The 17,627-nt window shown below is 39.5% G+C and overlaps 1 protein-coding gene across 4 annotated transcripts in view; it reads right to left on the bottom strand.

The window, feature by feature from the left end:
* Window positions 1-2,527: 2,527 nt before the first annotated feature.
* The window catches only part of gabrb2a (gamma-aminobutyric acid type A receptor subunit beta2a), a 70,776-nt gene continuing 55,676 nt past the window's right edge, over window positions 2,528-17,627 (bottom strand). The window contains exons 8-11 of one of the 4 annotated variants that reach the window (XR_014534447.1): window positions 8,136-8,380; window positions 7,460-7,600; window positions 3,982-4,376; window positions 2,528-3,456 (exon numbers count right to left, since the gene is read on the bottom strand). Coding sequence is in view for 2 of the 4 variants with exons in the window: in XM_083547102.1 (XP_083403228.1) it covers window positions 4,044-4,376; window positions 7,460-7,600; window positions 8,136-8,380 (719 nt within the window). In the remaining 2 variants the exon portion in view is untranslated. Of the gene's footprint in view, window positions 4,377-7,459; window positions 7,601-8,135; window positions 8,381-17,627 lie in introns of all 4 variants that reach the window. The other 3 variants (XR_014534448.1, XM_083547102.1, XM_083547103.1) reach the window with 3 other exon arrangements.

The raw sequence follows: 17,627 nt of genomic DNA, 5'->3' as shown, positions 1-17,627 counted from the left end.
TTCCAGTACCTTGTTGAATCTATGCCACGAAGGATTAAGGCAGTTCTGAAGGCAAAAGGGGGTCCAAGCCAGTACTAGTAAGGTGTACCTAATAAAGTGGCCGGTGAGTGTACTATCCTAATAACGAGATGATTGATAGAGCTGCATACACATCTTTATCTTTTGCACGTTTCCCCCTGGTTCTTCTCTCTTTTTTCTGAATTGGGCCACTGAGGGTTTAGACCTTTTTTTGTCATCCATAATTTTTATTTGTATTCAGCTCTCCTTACTGAAGTGACATCATGGCAGGTTGCCAGTTCTCTCATGGGATCCCTGAAGGCTGAGGTGACGTCATCCAACCGCAACCTCTCCTTTCTGAGTGTATGAGCGAGGGAACTTCTCCGGGCGGTGGGTGAACACTTCGAGTCCCGACCAGGTTCATTTATCATGACATGATATAATAATGTAGGTGACTGTCAATTATCCACCACTGCAATTTACAGACACTATGTTTCAGCATCATCACATTCACATTTTCACTTTTTACGATGTTGGACGCCTGATTAGATGGTTTTGAGTTGAAATCCCAGCACCACCAAGCTGACACTATTTCCCCTTGAGCGATCATCAACTGCTTAGCTGTATAAATAAATAAATAGATCATTGTAAGTTGCTCTTGATTAGGGGTGTCTGCCAAATACAATAAACACACACGATTTCTAAGTCTGCAAGGTTTTCCTTGATGTACGAGAGCTGATCATTTGCGCAAAAGTCCAATTACCAAAGAAAGAAAAAACATTAATGAATAGCCTGTTTTTTAAAACAAGTATACAACGATACAGGTATGTTGAGGTTTTTTTTTTATGTATCGCACATAAATGGGTTGTTATAATTAAAATGAACTGAATATGCAGTACATTTCACTTTGAATCTGCATGTGGGTGGCACAGTGTTACAGCAGGTAGCATTACTGCCTCTTAGCTCCAGAAGCCCTTGTTTAGTCAGGAGCTGGTGTTTTTTTTTGTCTGGTTTTGGCATTTGCATGTGAGTTTTTGGAGACTTTATTTGGGTCTGAATATGTGTGTATAGTTCCCTGTTTTAGGAATAGTCTTCTTGCTTCTTAAATAGGAACACATGCACATTCAAGCAATTGTCCAATCGGCCAATCATGTGTGTAGAAGTTCAATGCATTGTGAAGTATTTCAGTTCAGTTCCCATCAAACCTCCAAAAGAACTCACAGTGATTTTGACCCTGGCATGGTTGTTTGGGGTTAGATTGGCTAATTTGAGCATTTGAAGTGCTAAACTTCAAAATGTTTCATGTACAAAGATGTCTACAGAAAAAAAAAAAAAAAAAAAACACATTCAGTGAGTGGCAGTTCTGTTAGCAGAAATGTGTTGTGTGTGAAAATCCCAGTAGAACAGCAGTTTCTGAAATACTTAAACCAGCCTGTCTGGCACTAACAACCATGTAATGATCAAAGTCACTGAAATAATATTTTCCTCACATTCTGATGCTCGGCATGAACCATATCTGACACCTGTGAGCTGTATATGCAAGATCTTTAGCATTGCACTACTGCTACATGATTAAGTAATTGCGTGAATGAGCAGGTGTACAGGCGTTTCTGATGAAAGTGGCTGCTAAGTACATATGTACCGGATATAATTCCATGTGTGAACTGTTTTGTATTAATCATGATAATACAGGTCATTATTCAGATATTTTCTAGCTAGTTTTTACTAGCTGTTAGCTGATTAGGCTAGTTTGGTCACACAGAGTTGACAGCCTTGATCCAATCAGTCTTATAAAAAATGTCACTTACATCTGAAGGGAAAAACAGAATAGTTTTGCAAGCCATTAAATCACCAGAAGCATTTCGGAGAAAGTTAACTGTACAGTTGGCTGTTAGATAACTACTAAATTGCTAATGTTGACGATTGTTCATGTTCTCTGGTGAGTTTTAGAACTCATTCCTGCTTATTAATCACTAATACTAGGTAGCAACATCATTATTTGAGAGCTAGCAGGACATTGCTCTAAGATTTGTTAGCAATAAAGGGAAGCTCCTGAGGAAACGCTAGCTAAGGTACTGTAGCCCGCATTACTGAATCCAGGAAGATAGTCAGCTTGTACACTGCACCACTGAAGCTGGTGTAATTTCATTGTAAAATACAGTTGTTTTCAACATTCATTTAGAAATTTATTGTACGGATTCTATTTAAAGCCCACCTCAGCTTTTGTATACTCCTCTATAGGTCTATCTTGTTTATCTACTGTACTCTCTCACTTACTCATCATACTGTATAGTTATTTGTTACTATATTTAATTCTTGAACAGATTTATGCACGGATATTCAGTTTTTTCTTTAACTCGGCTATATTTTGAACAAAGAGTACCACTTTTAATTGATTTAAGTGTTGACTCAAACCCACATATTCGCATTTCAGCATTGCAGCATTTCGTTCTGTTTTTTTTTTTTTTCTCCTTTCCCACAATATCAATTAAACCCTCCTTTCTTTCACATGGCCCCAAATAGACCTCGGTTCAGCTTTAATAATTTAATTTAGATACATATTGTTATTCTTGACAGTCATTACACAATATATATTTACAGATCATTATGAAATATCATTATAATGTACAGGATTTGATACAAAATCACCTAACAGATGCCTTGATTGATCTTTCCAGATACTTCCCTGCTCTGAAAAGTTGACTTCAAAACAATTATTTGTTCACGCTCTCCATCCTGTCCATGTCCATATGTACCATTCTTTCCACATGTGCAGGCCTTGAGAAAGATTCAGTCTTTTTTTTTCCCCCATCCTTTAGATTATTTGTCTCCGCGTCCCAGTAGAGATCTTTTATAATAAGAAAGCTAATACACCAAAATATACCTGCTTAAATAATGATTTGTAACATTAACACCTAATAGCATAACTATGGATTATAAAACTCTTTTCAACATGATTTAATATCATCTATAAGTTCTTTTTTTTTTCTTTTTTTCAACTTAAATCTATCTGTAATGTTAATGGATTATAATTATATCTTCTATGGAACTCAGCTCGTTCAGTATATCATGTCGGAGAAATGTCAGTCAGCCAATATTGTCCCACTCACGTGTAAGCAGAGATAAAGAGTGTGTGTAATGTTTTTTTTTTCATGACTTGGATTTAGAACAAAGCCAGACAAAAGTTTTTCGAATTAAGAGGATGATGAGAATCTTCATTATTGTCCAGCCACGGGCTTCAAAACAATCCACTCAACTGATGTTTGCCCAAATCTCATCGGATCACCTTCAAAACTTCAGAGTCCCCACCATAGGAGGGGCGAAGGAAGTCTGTTTGGGGGAGGGGTCAATTGGAAATATTGCCCCTCCCCATTGCCCCATTCACATCTACCCTGATAACAATGCCAACATGATGATGAAGTTACCTGGTATGTGTTTACCCTGTTTTCCTTTTAGAGACTCAGTGCACTGTGTTGCACCAAATGAAACATTTTCTTTTTTTTTAAAGAACAGAAGGAGCTTTTAACTGTTGAAAAGAAAAATGCATTGTGCTTCATCTCACAGGAAGAGATGTAGACAAAAAAACCCCAACAAAACAAAAAAAACTTAAGCATGCTTTTAAAAGATGTCTAAGTTTAACTATAGGAAAAAAATGGGCTTTGAAGGATGAGCCCTTAAAAAAAAAAAAACATCTCAAAAAATGTCCTGGATACACATAGCATTGGCTACAACGTAAATAGATATAATTAGCAAAAAAACCCTAAAAAAAAAACCTTTAAAATAGATGCAAACACAAGCATAAATATTTGTTACGAATGACAATATATGTGATCTAGTAAAACTCTGCAACTTTCAGTCTGGTTGTGTGTTAGTGTACTTGTCTTTGTATTTGTCAGTCATTATGGTGTTCTCAGAGCAAAAAAAGAGCCAATCCTGACTCCTTCACCTCCATAAAATCTTTTTTTTTCAAGAAACAAAAGAGACTCAGTGTTTTATATATTTTATCTTTTGAATGTTTTTGGATTTGATCCTCTCCATGGCCCTTCTTAATGGACATAGTAGAGCCAGTAGACCACATTAAAGAATGAGAAGACGGTTGGGAAGACCATCCTGGACCACTTGTCGATGGAGTTGACGTCAGACAGGTCAGGGATGTTGACCTTGAGCTGCGACGCACGTCGGCGCAGACGGCTCTTCTTCTTCTCCAAAGCGCCGGTGCCGTAGTTGTGACGTGCCAGCGCTGCCCGTCGATACTGCAGCGTGGAGCTGTCGTACGCCAGCATGGCACCTCGCGGGTCGCCCAGACCACGGGAGAGATCGCCGGGACCCATCTCATTCTTCATCTCCACTGTGGTCAGCCGGATATCGTCGGGATTCATCTGTAGAAAAGTACAACTTCCTGATTAAAGCTGGTTTAGGGAACGGTCAGAAGGTTTTCCTGACCTTTTTTTTCTCATTTTTTTAGAGGGTCAAATCAAATTAAAAACTTCATGAAACTACGTGTTATGGAAATGTCGTGATTAGTATGGAAGCAAAGCTCTGATATCATTCAGCTCCTAACAGGCAAACTGCAGTAACTATGTTACCGCTGGAAGCAAAAAATGATTAAAATGGAATAATATGAAGTAATTACATTTTGAATACAAATTTCCCTGTTTTATTTTGACATTTTGCACCAAGTTTTATGTTGAATGAAATCAAATTCGGTTGTGTAAATACTTCTCATTTAATGCTACAGTACGATGTGGCAATATGAAATTCAGAATTTAGATTTCACAGAAATGTTGATTAAGGATGAGATTTCATTTTTGTACAAAGTTTCAGCTGCGGTCTTATCGAAATATCAGATACAAATAGAAAAAGTTTTGATTTCATAATAAAGCATATCAATTTTGACTTGGATATTAAGATCTAAGCAAATCGTATTGACATATATAAATCTCCATGGATTTAAAACCCCATTTAGACTACTTTACCATAGAGCAGGTTAAAATTTGCCCAAAACTAGTTCCTGCATTTTGCTCTATAACATCACTGTTCTTAGATTAAACTCTCAATTATACTTGAATTACGCAAATACAAAACATACAGACACGACATGTTTCATCAATAGCAAAATATGTGTAGCCATTTCCGAATTTCAACCACGTTGTGGTTAAAATTCTGTCTGCAAATCGAAATAATCAGGCAAACAAATGCAAAGGAAAAAAGGAGAACTCATGAAGACAAAGGATCCAGAAGAGCGGTGAGGGAAAAGGCTGCTGAAATGAAGAGAGGAAGAGGCTGGAAAAAGAAAGAGGAGAAGAAGATGAGATTGAGCTCCTCTACACGCTTGTGCTATTCTTCCGTTTCACTCCGCTACCGAGGAGAAAAGCGACCGCACTGCTCCTCTGCCTTCCTAACGTGGGCGATAGTCTTGTCATGAAGCTTTTAGTCTGTGCTGTACAATGAGTGCTGATTTAACAAACCAAATGACTAACCCCCCAAAAAAACCACATCATCCTTACTTTTTTTTCTACTTTTTTTTAACTGGCTTGTCACAGTGTCTTTGTCATGCTGATGGCTTTGAACTGCTAAAACTACCACTGGTGACTAATTTTTGTAACAAATGCCCAATTTGCATAATTGTTATATTATTCAAACAGAGCTTTTCACAACAGAAAGCCAGAATTTAAAAAAAACAACAACGGGAGAAGGTTAAAAAAAAACCAAAAAGTCTCTTCATCAATACAGGTCAGTCAAAAACAAAAGACAAGCTAGAGATAAAAGTGCCAAATTATTGTTTAAATTGGCTTTGTAATGCAGTACTGAGCTAGAAAATAATATTATAAGATATTTCTTAGAAAGCTTGTTAGGATTATAACCTAACTGAAGAATGATATTTTAAATACACTATATGGACAAAAGAAAACAGACCATAAGATTCATATGTGGTTTTTCAAAATCCCATTCCACATTTAATCCTAATTTGATGTTTTAATAAACTCCACCCTTCTGGAAAGTTGTTCCACTAGATGTTGGAGTGTGTTTGTGGAGATTTGTGCTCATTTGGCCACAAGGGTCAGGTACTGATGAAGGGTGAGAAGGCCTGGAGTGCAGTGAGTGTTCCAAGGCTATTCAATTCCAAGGAATTCCATTATGTTGATCAGACCTCTATTGCAGGCCACTCAAGATGTTCCACTCCAATTACTGTAACTCATAACTTACACTTATGGCATTTGGAGATGCCCTTATTTAGACTTACAATTTATCTCATTAATACAATTGCGCAGTTATGGGGGGTAAGGGCTTTGCCTAGGGTACCCAGAGTGGCAGCTCCGTGTGGCTGAGATTCAAACTCACAATCTTCAGATCCAAAGTCCAATGCCTTGACCACTAAGCTACCCACTTAGTTAACCACTACACCTCCCCCTATATATTCCTAGAGCTGCCTTTGTACACAGGGGCATTGTCACGTTGGAACAGGTTCAGCACTCCTAGTTCAAGTGAAGTAAAAATGTTATGTTACTGCATTAAAAGACATCATATACAATCGTGTGCCTCCATCTTTGTGGTAACAGTTTCTAGAAGAACCACATACGACTGGAAAAGTCATGTGTCCCAATCATTTTAATCCATATAGTATACAGGGATTTGAGATTTGTACATTTTATTATTTTGAGGGGCGTTTTGGATCATTTTTAAAAATATATGTTATACCATCAAAACCTGCATTGTCTGTCTGTCTGTCTGTCTGTCTGTCTGTCTGTCTGTCTGTCTGTCTGTCTGTCTGTCTGTCTGTCTGTCTGTCTGTCTATCTATCTATCTATCTATCTATCTATCTATCTATCTATCTATCTATCATCTGTCTGTCTGTCTGTCTGTCTGTCTGTCCAATCCACCCATCCATCCATCCATCCATCCATCCATCCATCCATCCATCCTTTCTTCCATCCTTTCTTCCATCCTTTCTTCCATCTATCCAGCCATCCATTTATTTTCTATACAGCATAAAACATACAGCTAATGCATAAAATCTAAATCCTAATGGTGCAAAGAACATTCCGTAGTTGTAGGATGTCATCTGCATACTCCATTTTCTCCTTTAAGGTCAGAACTCCTGCACCTGGAGATCAGAACAGTCCCAAAAATCAAATTACTCAACAATTTATTACTCTTAGAAAGAAAAATCCGATGCTTTCCTTCGAAACAAACAAAAAAAAAAGTTTGTTGTGGGCGAATGGTAAAACTCATGCGTTCTGGGAAAGAGCTTCAGGTGCAAATAGCAAATCAAATGGAAAAAGGGTAGTGGTGGAAGTGGTGGAAATGATGATCATCACTATTCTAAGCCAACCAAAAATCGATGAATTACAAAAAAAAAACTCAGGTGGTTGGAATACGGGTGTCATTATTCATTCTAATTGCGTATATATCGATGCAGATCCAGTTTCTTTTTTTTACTCTTGAGTCGAGAGGGCAGTACCTTAAGTCTCTGCTCGCCTAGTCCTAATGCAGCATCGTCGGCAAAGATTGGATCCCACATCGAGTCATACACGTCAATTTCCCTCTGTTTCATTCTGGCATACAGAGCATCGTCTCTCTGAACTACATTTCCCACCATCCACTGCAAGTACACAAAATTAGCACTGTTACTTCGGGAAATGGAGGCTTTTGACACTCAGAGAAAGAGAAAGAGAGAGAGAAAATGAAAGAAAGAGAAAAGAGGGACAAAGAGTTGAAGGATCTTGGCACATCTAGCTCATTCAGCTCGATAAGATTATGAAGTGAGCAGCTTGATGCCCTTCCAGCCTTCAGTTGAGAGATGACTTTTACCCTTAGAAATGGCAAGGTCACTGCTCGCTGCTACAAAAGCTCTGCTCAGTCAGAGAGAGACACAAAAAAAAGAGGAAAAAACGTCCTTTGGGTGAGTATCTATTAGATAGGGTTGATCAGTAATCCTATGCCGCTGAGGGGGAAAAAAATATGAATTTCCAGAGTTGTAGCAAAACCTAAAGCCCATTGATCCTGAAAGGAACACAGCTACAAGTCACAACACATAACCCTCAAAATAACAAACCAGGACTGCAGAGGAACAGCTGCAGACAACAAAAACCTAACAATCCGCTTTTGTCCTCTGCGGGCATCTGAACGCACGTTACCTTGTTCGGATCGGGTCGGAGTTTCTCGTTGTTGGCGGTGGCCGCTTTCTCAGCTGCCTTTTTCTGCCTCTGGGGGCCTTGACCGAAGAAGATGTAGTTGACAAAAGCGTACTCGAGCAGGGCCAGGAACACAAAGACGAAGCAGCCCATCAGGTACATGTCTATAGCTTTCACATAGGGGATCTTGGGAAGAGTCTCTCTCAGGTGGGTGTTAATGGTGGTCATGGTCAGCACCGTGGTGATACCTGCAGGTACATAGAAACAATATTTTCTGTAGTCTTGTTGTAAAGCCAAGTCAAATCTGGTGTTTCTATTTCAGTTTAATCCACAATAAACTTGGGGCTATAGGTTTTGTTTAAATGTTAGCTTCATTAGCCTTGTCACACCAGTGGAAAAAAAAATAAAGACACTAAACTAAACATGCCTTGGCTGATTAACTACATTTAGGGCAAGTAGAAACCAATATGGCAGTACAGCACTTTGTTAAGATTAATTGTACAGCACTAGGCATGTGCTGATATTAAAGGAGCGGGGTGTAATGTTTAGAGGTCACTGCTGCCTGGTGAGGAGAATCGCAATCAACATATTGACAAGCCCTCCTTATTCTCACACTCCTCTCCTGGTTGTGCTGAGAAGCTATACTCAGTTGGGGGCGGGGCTTAACCTTGAGCCAGAAAATATATACAAGAAAAAACCTTGGGATAACTGCATTAAAAGCATTGGGATTATTGCATATCATCAAACATAAAAAAAACAAACAAAAAAAAAAACATTATGTTATCCATAATGTACTGGTAGTAATGTCTATAATGTATAGACCCAAGATACAGATATCAGTAACCACTTTATCCTGATCAGGCAATTCCATGATCAAACCTGAGACCCCTGAAGCAGGCAACATTATCAGCTGCCTGTATGATATCATGTAATATATTTTAGAATACAAAAGATCACAGCAGAGAACACATGCCAAGGACTGCAGTACAATACAACAGTTCATAAAATCAGTGTAATACTGTGCCAATATAAAAAATTTCATATCACTATAATCACAGTATTACAAACTACTACAGCCTGTTTGGGTCTTGTTTGGAAAGCTTGTTAACCAAAAAATGAACCTCAGTACACAGGAAATGTAGGACTCTCATCGGTGTTATCAAATATTATAACTTCTAGCCTGCTGTGCAATAAAACTTGTTTATTTGCAATCTCTGGCAAGCTTTTCAGCTTAGATAAAAACAAAATTCCCTTCCAGGCACAGCTTATATCTGATTACTAGCCCTATAGCAGGTACTACAGCACACCATTTGAAATCACAACACTGTTTATTGCTCAATTCTGATTGGTCAGTCGATGTCGATAACTTAAGCCTATATGTGAGCTTTGTTCAGTATGAACTTACTTGTTCTAAAACATCATCCTTTCTTTAATAACCTACACAAGGACTTATATGGTGGACTCCTCACAAACACGTGTAATAAATATGACGAGGTTTTCTGTGTGGAGAACTTTGCACTTTCTCTGTAACATAAAAAGCTCGAATTATAGTTGCCTTGTATGTCAATAAAGGGGGGGGGGGGGGGGTTGGTTGGTTGCTGAGGACGTGATTACAGCTGCTATAATGAAAGTGAAAACAGGAACTAATTTGTTAAGCAGATATTTTAGAATGTTTAATGTAACTATAAACCAGCACTGTAACAGCACACCCTTAACTGCTTATTCATTACATAATAAACCGATAGAACAGGATAAAATACACTGCCCATCCAAAAAAAAGTCACCACCTGGATTTAACTATGCAAATAGGTAAGAACCTTCCATTGAATAATTACTGCATGGATGATTATGTTTTAGTTGGCAACAAGTTATTTAACTGATGCAGTGAGGAGCGAAAACAACCATGGAGGACACATCCTGTGGTCGTGGAAAAGATGTTATTCTGTTGCATGCATCAAGTCAAGAAAACATCTGATTGCTGAAAAACAACAAAAGATTGCTGAAACTTCTCAAATTGGGTTAAAATTGGGTTAAGAACTGTCCAACGCAGAATTAAAAACCAGAAGGGTAGTGGGGAACCATCATCTTCGAGAAAGAAATAAAAAATCTAGAAAAAAATCTTGCATGATCGTGATCGCCGATCACTTAAACGTTTGGTAAAATCAAATCATAAAAAGACAACAGTAGAACTCCCATCTATGTTTAATAGTGAAAGTAAGAGAATTTCCACATGCACATTGTGAAGGGACCTCAAGGCATTGGGACTAAACAGCTGTGTGGCCTTAAGAAAAGCACTTATCAGTGAGGCTAATCTGGAAAAAAAAAAAGGCTTGCTAGGGAGCATAAAGATTGGTCTCTGGAGCAAAGGAAGAAGGTCATGTGGTCTGATGAGTCCAGATTTACCCTGTTCCAGAGTGATGGGCACATCAGAGTAAGAAGAGAGGCAGATGAACTGATGCACCCATCATGCCTAGTGCCCACCGTACAAGCCTGTGGGGGTAGTGCTATGATCTGGGGTCGCTGCAGTTGGTCAGGTCTCCTTTCAGCAACGCTATGTGCCCAAAGAATGGGGTCAGCTGACTACCCGAATATACTGAATGACCAGATTATTCTATCAATGGATTTTCTCTTCCCTGATGGCAAGAGTATATTCCAAGATGACAACTCCAGGATTCATCGGGCTCAAATTGTGAAAGAGTAGCTCAGGGAGCATGAGATATCATTTTCACACATGGATTGGCCACCAGAGTCTAGACCTTAACCCCATTGAGAATCTTTGGGATGTGCTGGAGAAGACTGTGTGCAGTGGTCCGATTCTCCCATCATCAATACAAGATCTTGGTGAAAAATGACTCTGGACGGGAATAAATGTTGTGACATTGCAGAAGCTGCTTATCGAAACGATGCCATGGCGAACGCGTGCCGTAATCAAAGCTAAAGGCGGTCCAACGAAATATTACTGTGTGTAACTTGTTTTTGGACAGGCAGAGTAAAATATAATTTAATACAAAAACAAACCTTGCTTAGATGACAATATATTATATAACAATATCATCAACCCACCATGTTTTTCCGGGTTAGCCCTCAAGAGGAAGCCAGTTGAAGGTTTATTGCTAGCTTCCTAAAACAGATCAACTTGGGACCATTTCTGAATGTTGTTGAGTTGTACATAGACCCTTTAAAGGTTTTCCCCAGAGGACAAACAAAGAACTTGTACAGTGCTGTTTTATGGGCCATTTTTCACAATCACCAGTGCATGTTAAACCTGTAATCCTACAGGAGGTGGCTGCAAAGTGGTTGTAATATGGGAGCTTTTAAAAAGCACTGCTGCTGGCATTTTTTTAGGTCACAGTCGTACCTCCAAAAAGAAATTCTTCGGAAAGGTTTTTTTTTTGTTTGTTTTTTTTTTTTACTTTTCAGCTAATCAGGTTGCAAGAAAAAAAAAAGAAAATAAAGGCTTGTTAGTGCAATAATATAAAAAGATTTATGAAAATTACAAATATTTCAATGCTGATGTTCTAATGTTGCAGTGGTTTCCTGGTGGTCTAGTGGTTAGGATGCGGCGCTCTCACTGCTGCGGCCCGGGTTCGATCCCCGGTCAGGGAACCGACCCCAGCCACTCTTAGTGCCAATCCCAAGCCGGGATAAATGGGGAGGGTTGCGTTAGGAAGGGCATCCAGCGTAAAAACATGTGCCAAATAAAAAATTCAGAGGATCCGCTGTGGCAACCCCTAACGGGAGAAGCCGAAAGAAAGTTAGTTAGTATGTTCTAATGTTGCAGTGTTTCTGTGTATTTTTGGGGCATGCACTGCTAAGTAATGTCCCACTTTAACTGGCAGCATACATTCGAGCTCGATTCTTTTCATTTTCTGCCTCCAAAAATTCACTGAAAGCAAAGCTGATATAAGTTGAATATCATTTCTTACCTATATTTCTAAACTTCAATTCTTTAGATTTATTTTCCAATAGTAATGTTGCCATGTCTGAGGAGGGATCTTTACTTCAAAGCCCAAATAGTGTAATCCCTCTGCAGGCATACGTCTCTCTACTACTGGATTTAATCCCACTCTACACTTATAAGAAACCTTAGCAATACTGCAGCCTGGTGAACAGAGGAGCTTCTTATTACAAGATATTAAATAACCTCACTCCAGGCAAACTTAATACTTTATATAACGTCACCGTTTATCATCCTCAAAGCACCATAAGATGAATCCATAAATCAGCTATGTGACAATACTGCTGTCTAATGGAAAACATGGAAACGCTCCCATGTGCAGCTCTATCAGCAGAGCTTTCTTCTTCCTTTCCCAGTCACGGCTCAGGCTGCGAAGTACACAGCATTCATTTCAGAAATACAGTATGCGCTGCCAAATAGCTCTTTTAGTCACGACACTCCAAGTGCCTGTTTTTATGTACAGCCCCAAAGCCAGAGATGCTACTGAGAATCTCAATTCATGTAAAAAGTGTTCAGGTAAAAAAAAAATGATGTACAGGTTCAAAATTCTTTAGTCGGGTAGAAACGGAACCAAGGACTGTAGAAAAACATTAGCTAAGAACTAACAACAGATTTTTAGTTCCGAATCCTTGTGAATATTTGCTAGCATGATAACGGCTAGTCGATACAAACCTGCCTAAAATACACACTGTAGTGACAGATACAAAGTGTGGTAGCAGATTGATTTCTCTTGTGTGCTTTAGGTCTCGTTCTTATTTATCCCCAGTTGATATTTGGTTTGGTTTTTAGATGCACAAATTGAGATATTTAGTTTTGTCTGATGCCAATAAAACATAGAACATAATTTACTTAGCTGTACAGAAACAATTTTCTGAAGTGAACTAAAACTCTCTCACCAAACGTATATGATCAATTTCAACGTATTTCAGTTAGCTAGTGTTATGAAGAATCAGAATCTACTAATATACTATGATGTAAATTACAGAATGCAGCTTGCTTGGGGGGAAATGGTATTGATGTATACCTAATAACAATGTCACGTTTTAACTGAATATAAAAAGATGAAGTGACGTTAAAGTACATAATGACAGAGTATAGATAATTTAATTCAAAATGTAAGGAAGTAAAAGTCAAAAGCAATGTAGTAGCAATGTTGCAATGTAATTGTATTGTACTTTTTTATGTTTCCCCGCTGCTGTGTTTACGGTGTTAAACATCTGTATGCCTAGTTAACTTGTTAAAGCACACAGGCAATTAAGGAATAAACCTCACAAATACTTTGTAGAGAAAGATGTGGAGAAAAACAAAGAAGACAAATTCTATATATTTAAAAAAAAAGAAAGAAACAGAAGGATCAGGCAGGAAAATAAATAGGGGGAAAGGCCCCTTTCATTCTTTCAAATAAAGAAAGAAATTGAGAAAGAGGTAGACACTAATGCAGCTATTATGTTTCACTCTAAACAGTAGAAATTCCGAGGAAGAACACATCTGCCTCACGTGTCCCTCTTTGCAGATAGGAGAAATGGTAAATCGTCTCTTATCCACAGGATGAGCATCCAGCGATCATTTTGTCAGGATAATCAGAGGCAGAAGATCAGATCAGCGATGGATGTGCTAAAGCTGGGAAAGCTTCTTTATTGGAGTCAGGTAATTTTTTACACCCACACAAACTCGTCTAATTTCGTTTGGGAGCTCTTGCAACCAGAAGGCATGAAGCATCATGAAGCATCTTGGGTTTCTACCGGAGGTTACTTCGTGCACATTAGACATATTGTACTGGACTTTTGGTGGTCTATTGGAATCCCTCAAGCCTTATGATGTGAAAGCTCTCTTCTTGCTTGGGGCAGATGATATCATATAATTGATCCATGAGCCCGGATGCATGCTGTACACATCGGGAAATGTGCAATGAAACAATCAATAAAGTCAAAATAATCTCAGTCAGAAATATTGATGTGAAACCTGATCATTCTCTTGATGCATTTCGTCTTAAAAGATTTTGCCTCCACTAATGCACAAGACGTTATAGTCAGATACCATAAAACAAAAGAGTACAGGAAAACAACACATTGTCTTTCATGCAGGATGAAAAGGATTGTTTTAATGGCGGTCATTTCCGGGAAAAAAAAAATTTAAGCTAAAGAAATCACAAATCAACATCCATTAAGGATCGTTTTATAATCTAATCTTGGCACACTAAATCCAAATAAGATTGAATCAGATCAGTGTACATTAAAAAAGAAGATTGAAGCGTAGTCCTTTGCCCAAGATTCTTGACTCCACAGGCATTCATAGTTATGTAAGCCTTTAATCTTGATATAATTCTAAATGCTGTTATGATGCACCAGCCCCCCTGTTTAGGTTGAACAAGGACAGAATATTGCAAACAATGCACCCAAGGCGCTGGAACACACCATTAGCAAACACCCCAATCGATTCTGTCAATCAATCAGAAAATTGCAGCAAATTGCACCAGCTAAATGCAAAGTCTGCTGGTACAATATGTGAGGGTGTTAAATCAGTATTAAAACATACATTATTATTCATGTAGTTAGTTGTACAATACAAACATGCACTTGAACACATTGTGCACTTTGTATAGAATCACCACAGTTTAATTTACGTTAAACATTACCAGGTTGTACAGTAGGTATTCTTTTTATACTTTTTGAGGCTATGTTAAAAGTATCCCACTTAAAGCAATCACATTATTTAGCAGTCACTAGTCTTTCTTCGTGGCTTTCATTCACCTGGTAAGGTCTGTGTCTGGATCAAATTGTGCCTGTAGTAAGTGTATATTATTCTTTTTGCTCTAACAGACCTGACATTGAAGTTTGCAGTGCAGATGCAATCCCTATCATGTACCACATTGGATCAATTCATCATTCAGTCAGTCGGCTAAGCTCTGCAGGGATAATACCTGGGTCATCCTGATGCTGCTCATGTTCTATTTACTGTGTAAAGTCCTATACTATCTAATGTGTCTATCTGAAACCGTGATTTTTGTTCACTGTTTTTGTTGGTCTGCACACGCTTTGTCATTCGTGTGTATGGTGCGCTAAACGCTTAAAGATACAATAAATTGTCCCACTGTATTAAACATGTACTTCTTCTTCTTCTTCTTTTGGCGGCTCCCATTAGGGGTCGCCACAGCGGATCATCCATCTCCATACCCCCCTGTCCTCTACATCTGCCTCTTTTAAACCAAACCTGCATGTCTTCCCTCACCACATCCATAAACCTCCTCCTTGGTCTTCCTCTTTTCCTCCTTCCTGGTGGCTCTATCCTCAGCATTCTCCTACCGATATACCCCATGTCCCTCCTCTGCACATATCCAAACCATCTCAATCCCTCCTCCCTCACCTTGTCTCCAAAACGTCCTGCATGCGCTGTCCCTCTAATAAACTTGTTTCTAATCCAGGCCATCTTCGTCACTCCCAACGAAAACCTCAACATCTTCAGCTCTGCTACCTCCAGCTCCTGCTCCTGTATTTTACTCAATGCCACTGTCTCTAATCCATACAACATCGCAGGTCTCACCACAGTCCTATAAACATTTCCTTTCACTCTCACAGATACTCTTCTATCACAAATCACTCCTGCTATCACTCTTCTCCACCCACTCCACCCTGCCTGCACTCATTTCTTTACTTCTCTAACACACTCTCCATTACTTTCCACTGTTGACCCCAGGTACCTTAACTCCTCCACCTTCTCCACCTCTTCCTCTCGCAAATGCACCACTCCACTGCCCTCCCTTTTATTCACACACATGTTCTCTGTCTTACTCCTACTGACTTTCATTCCCCTTCTCTCCAGTGCACCTCTCCAGGCTCTTCTCAACCTGCTCACTACTCTCACTTCATTACCACTGCAAATAGGAAAGGGCTCCGAGCTGATCCTTGATGCAGTCTAACCTCCACCTTGAACCAGTCAGTCGTTCCTAATGCACACTTCACTGTGGTCACACTGTCCTCATACATGTCCTGCACCACCCTCACATACATCTCTGACACACCTGACTTCCTCATACGATACCACAGTTTTTCTCTCGGCACCCTGTCGTACGCTTTCTCTAAATCCACAAACACACAATGCAACTCCCCCTGACCTTTTCTATATTTCTCCATCAACATTCTCAAAGCAAATAATTCATCTGTGGTGCTCTTTCTTGGCATGAAACCTTACTGTTACTCACAGATGGTCACCTCTACTACTCTTTCCCATAACTTCATGGTGTGACTGTTCAACTTAATTCCCCTGTAGGTACTGCAGGGCCGCACATCTCCCTTATTCTTAAAGATCGGTACAGCACAACCTGAGTTAAAAACTAAACTGCCATCTCTCCTAAACATCTGCATACTTCTACTGGTATCGCTGCTCTCACTTCCTCCTTACTAATCCTATCCACTTCTTGCTTCACCAACTCCACACCATCCAACCTTCTCTCTCTCTCATTTTCCTCGTTCATCTGGTCCAACCGACTTTCCACACTTCATCCTCTTAATTGCTGCTCTCACTTCCTCCTTACTAATCCTATCCACTTCTTGCTTCACCATCTCCACACCATCCAACCTTCTCTCTCTCTCATTTTCCTCGTTCTTCAGCTGCTCAGAATACTCCCTCCATCTTCTCAACACACTCTCCTCACTAGTCAACACATTTTTATCTCCATCTATTATTTCTCTAATTTGCAGCACATTCCCAGCACATTCCCAGCTCGGTCCCTCTGCCTGGCCAATCAGTACAAATCCTTTCCTCCTTCCTTAGTTTGCAACTTCTCATACAGCTCCTCAAATGCCTTTTCTTTGGAGCCACATCCCTCTTAACCTGCTGCCGCATCTCCTTGTACTCCTGCCTACTTTTCTCTTCACTCTGTCAATCCAAATTTTGTTTTGCCAATCCTTTTTCTCCTTATGCTCTTCTGCACTTCCTCATTCCACCTCCACATCTGGTTGTCTTCCTTTCTCTTTCCAGATGTCACACAGAGTACCTTTCTAGCTGTCTCCCTTATCACTTCTGATAGTTGCCCAATCATCCAGCACCTCTTTAGCACCACGAGCCCCTGTCTGACCACTTTCCTGAATCTCACACTACAGTCTTCCTCCTTCAGTTTCCACCATCTTATTCTTCTTTCAGTCCTCACTCCCCACCTCTTCTTCTTCACCTCCAAAACCATTATACAGACCACGATCCTTCTTCTTCAAATAAGTGTTCACTACTGCCATTTCCATCCTTTTAGCGAAATCTACCACCATTTGCCCTTCCACATTCCTTTCTTTAAACCATACCACCCATCACCTCCTCATCACATCTGTTCCCTTCACATACATGCCCATTAAAGTCTGCCCCAATCACCAATCTTTTATTCCTAGGTACACCTTCTACCACTTCATCCAACTCACTTCAGAATTTTTCCTTCTCCTCCATCTTACAACCCACTTGTGGAACATAAGCACTGATGACATTTATTATCACACCTTCAACTTCCAGCTTCACGTTCATCACCCTATCCGAAACTTTCTTCACCTCAACTA

This window comes from Silurus aristotelis, assembly GCF_946808225.1.
Source record: "Silurus aristotelis genome assembly, chromosome: 7".
Taxonomy (NCBI): domain Eukaryota; kingdom Metazoa; phylum Chordata; class Actinopteri; order Siluriformes; family Siluridae; genus Silurus; species Silurus aristotelis.
The sequence above is the reverse complement of the archived record's forward strand: the minus strand, read 5'-3'. Positions and strand labels throughout refer to the sequence as shown.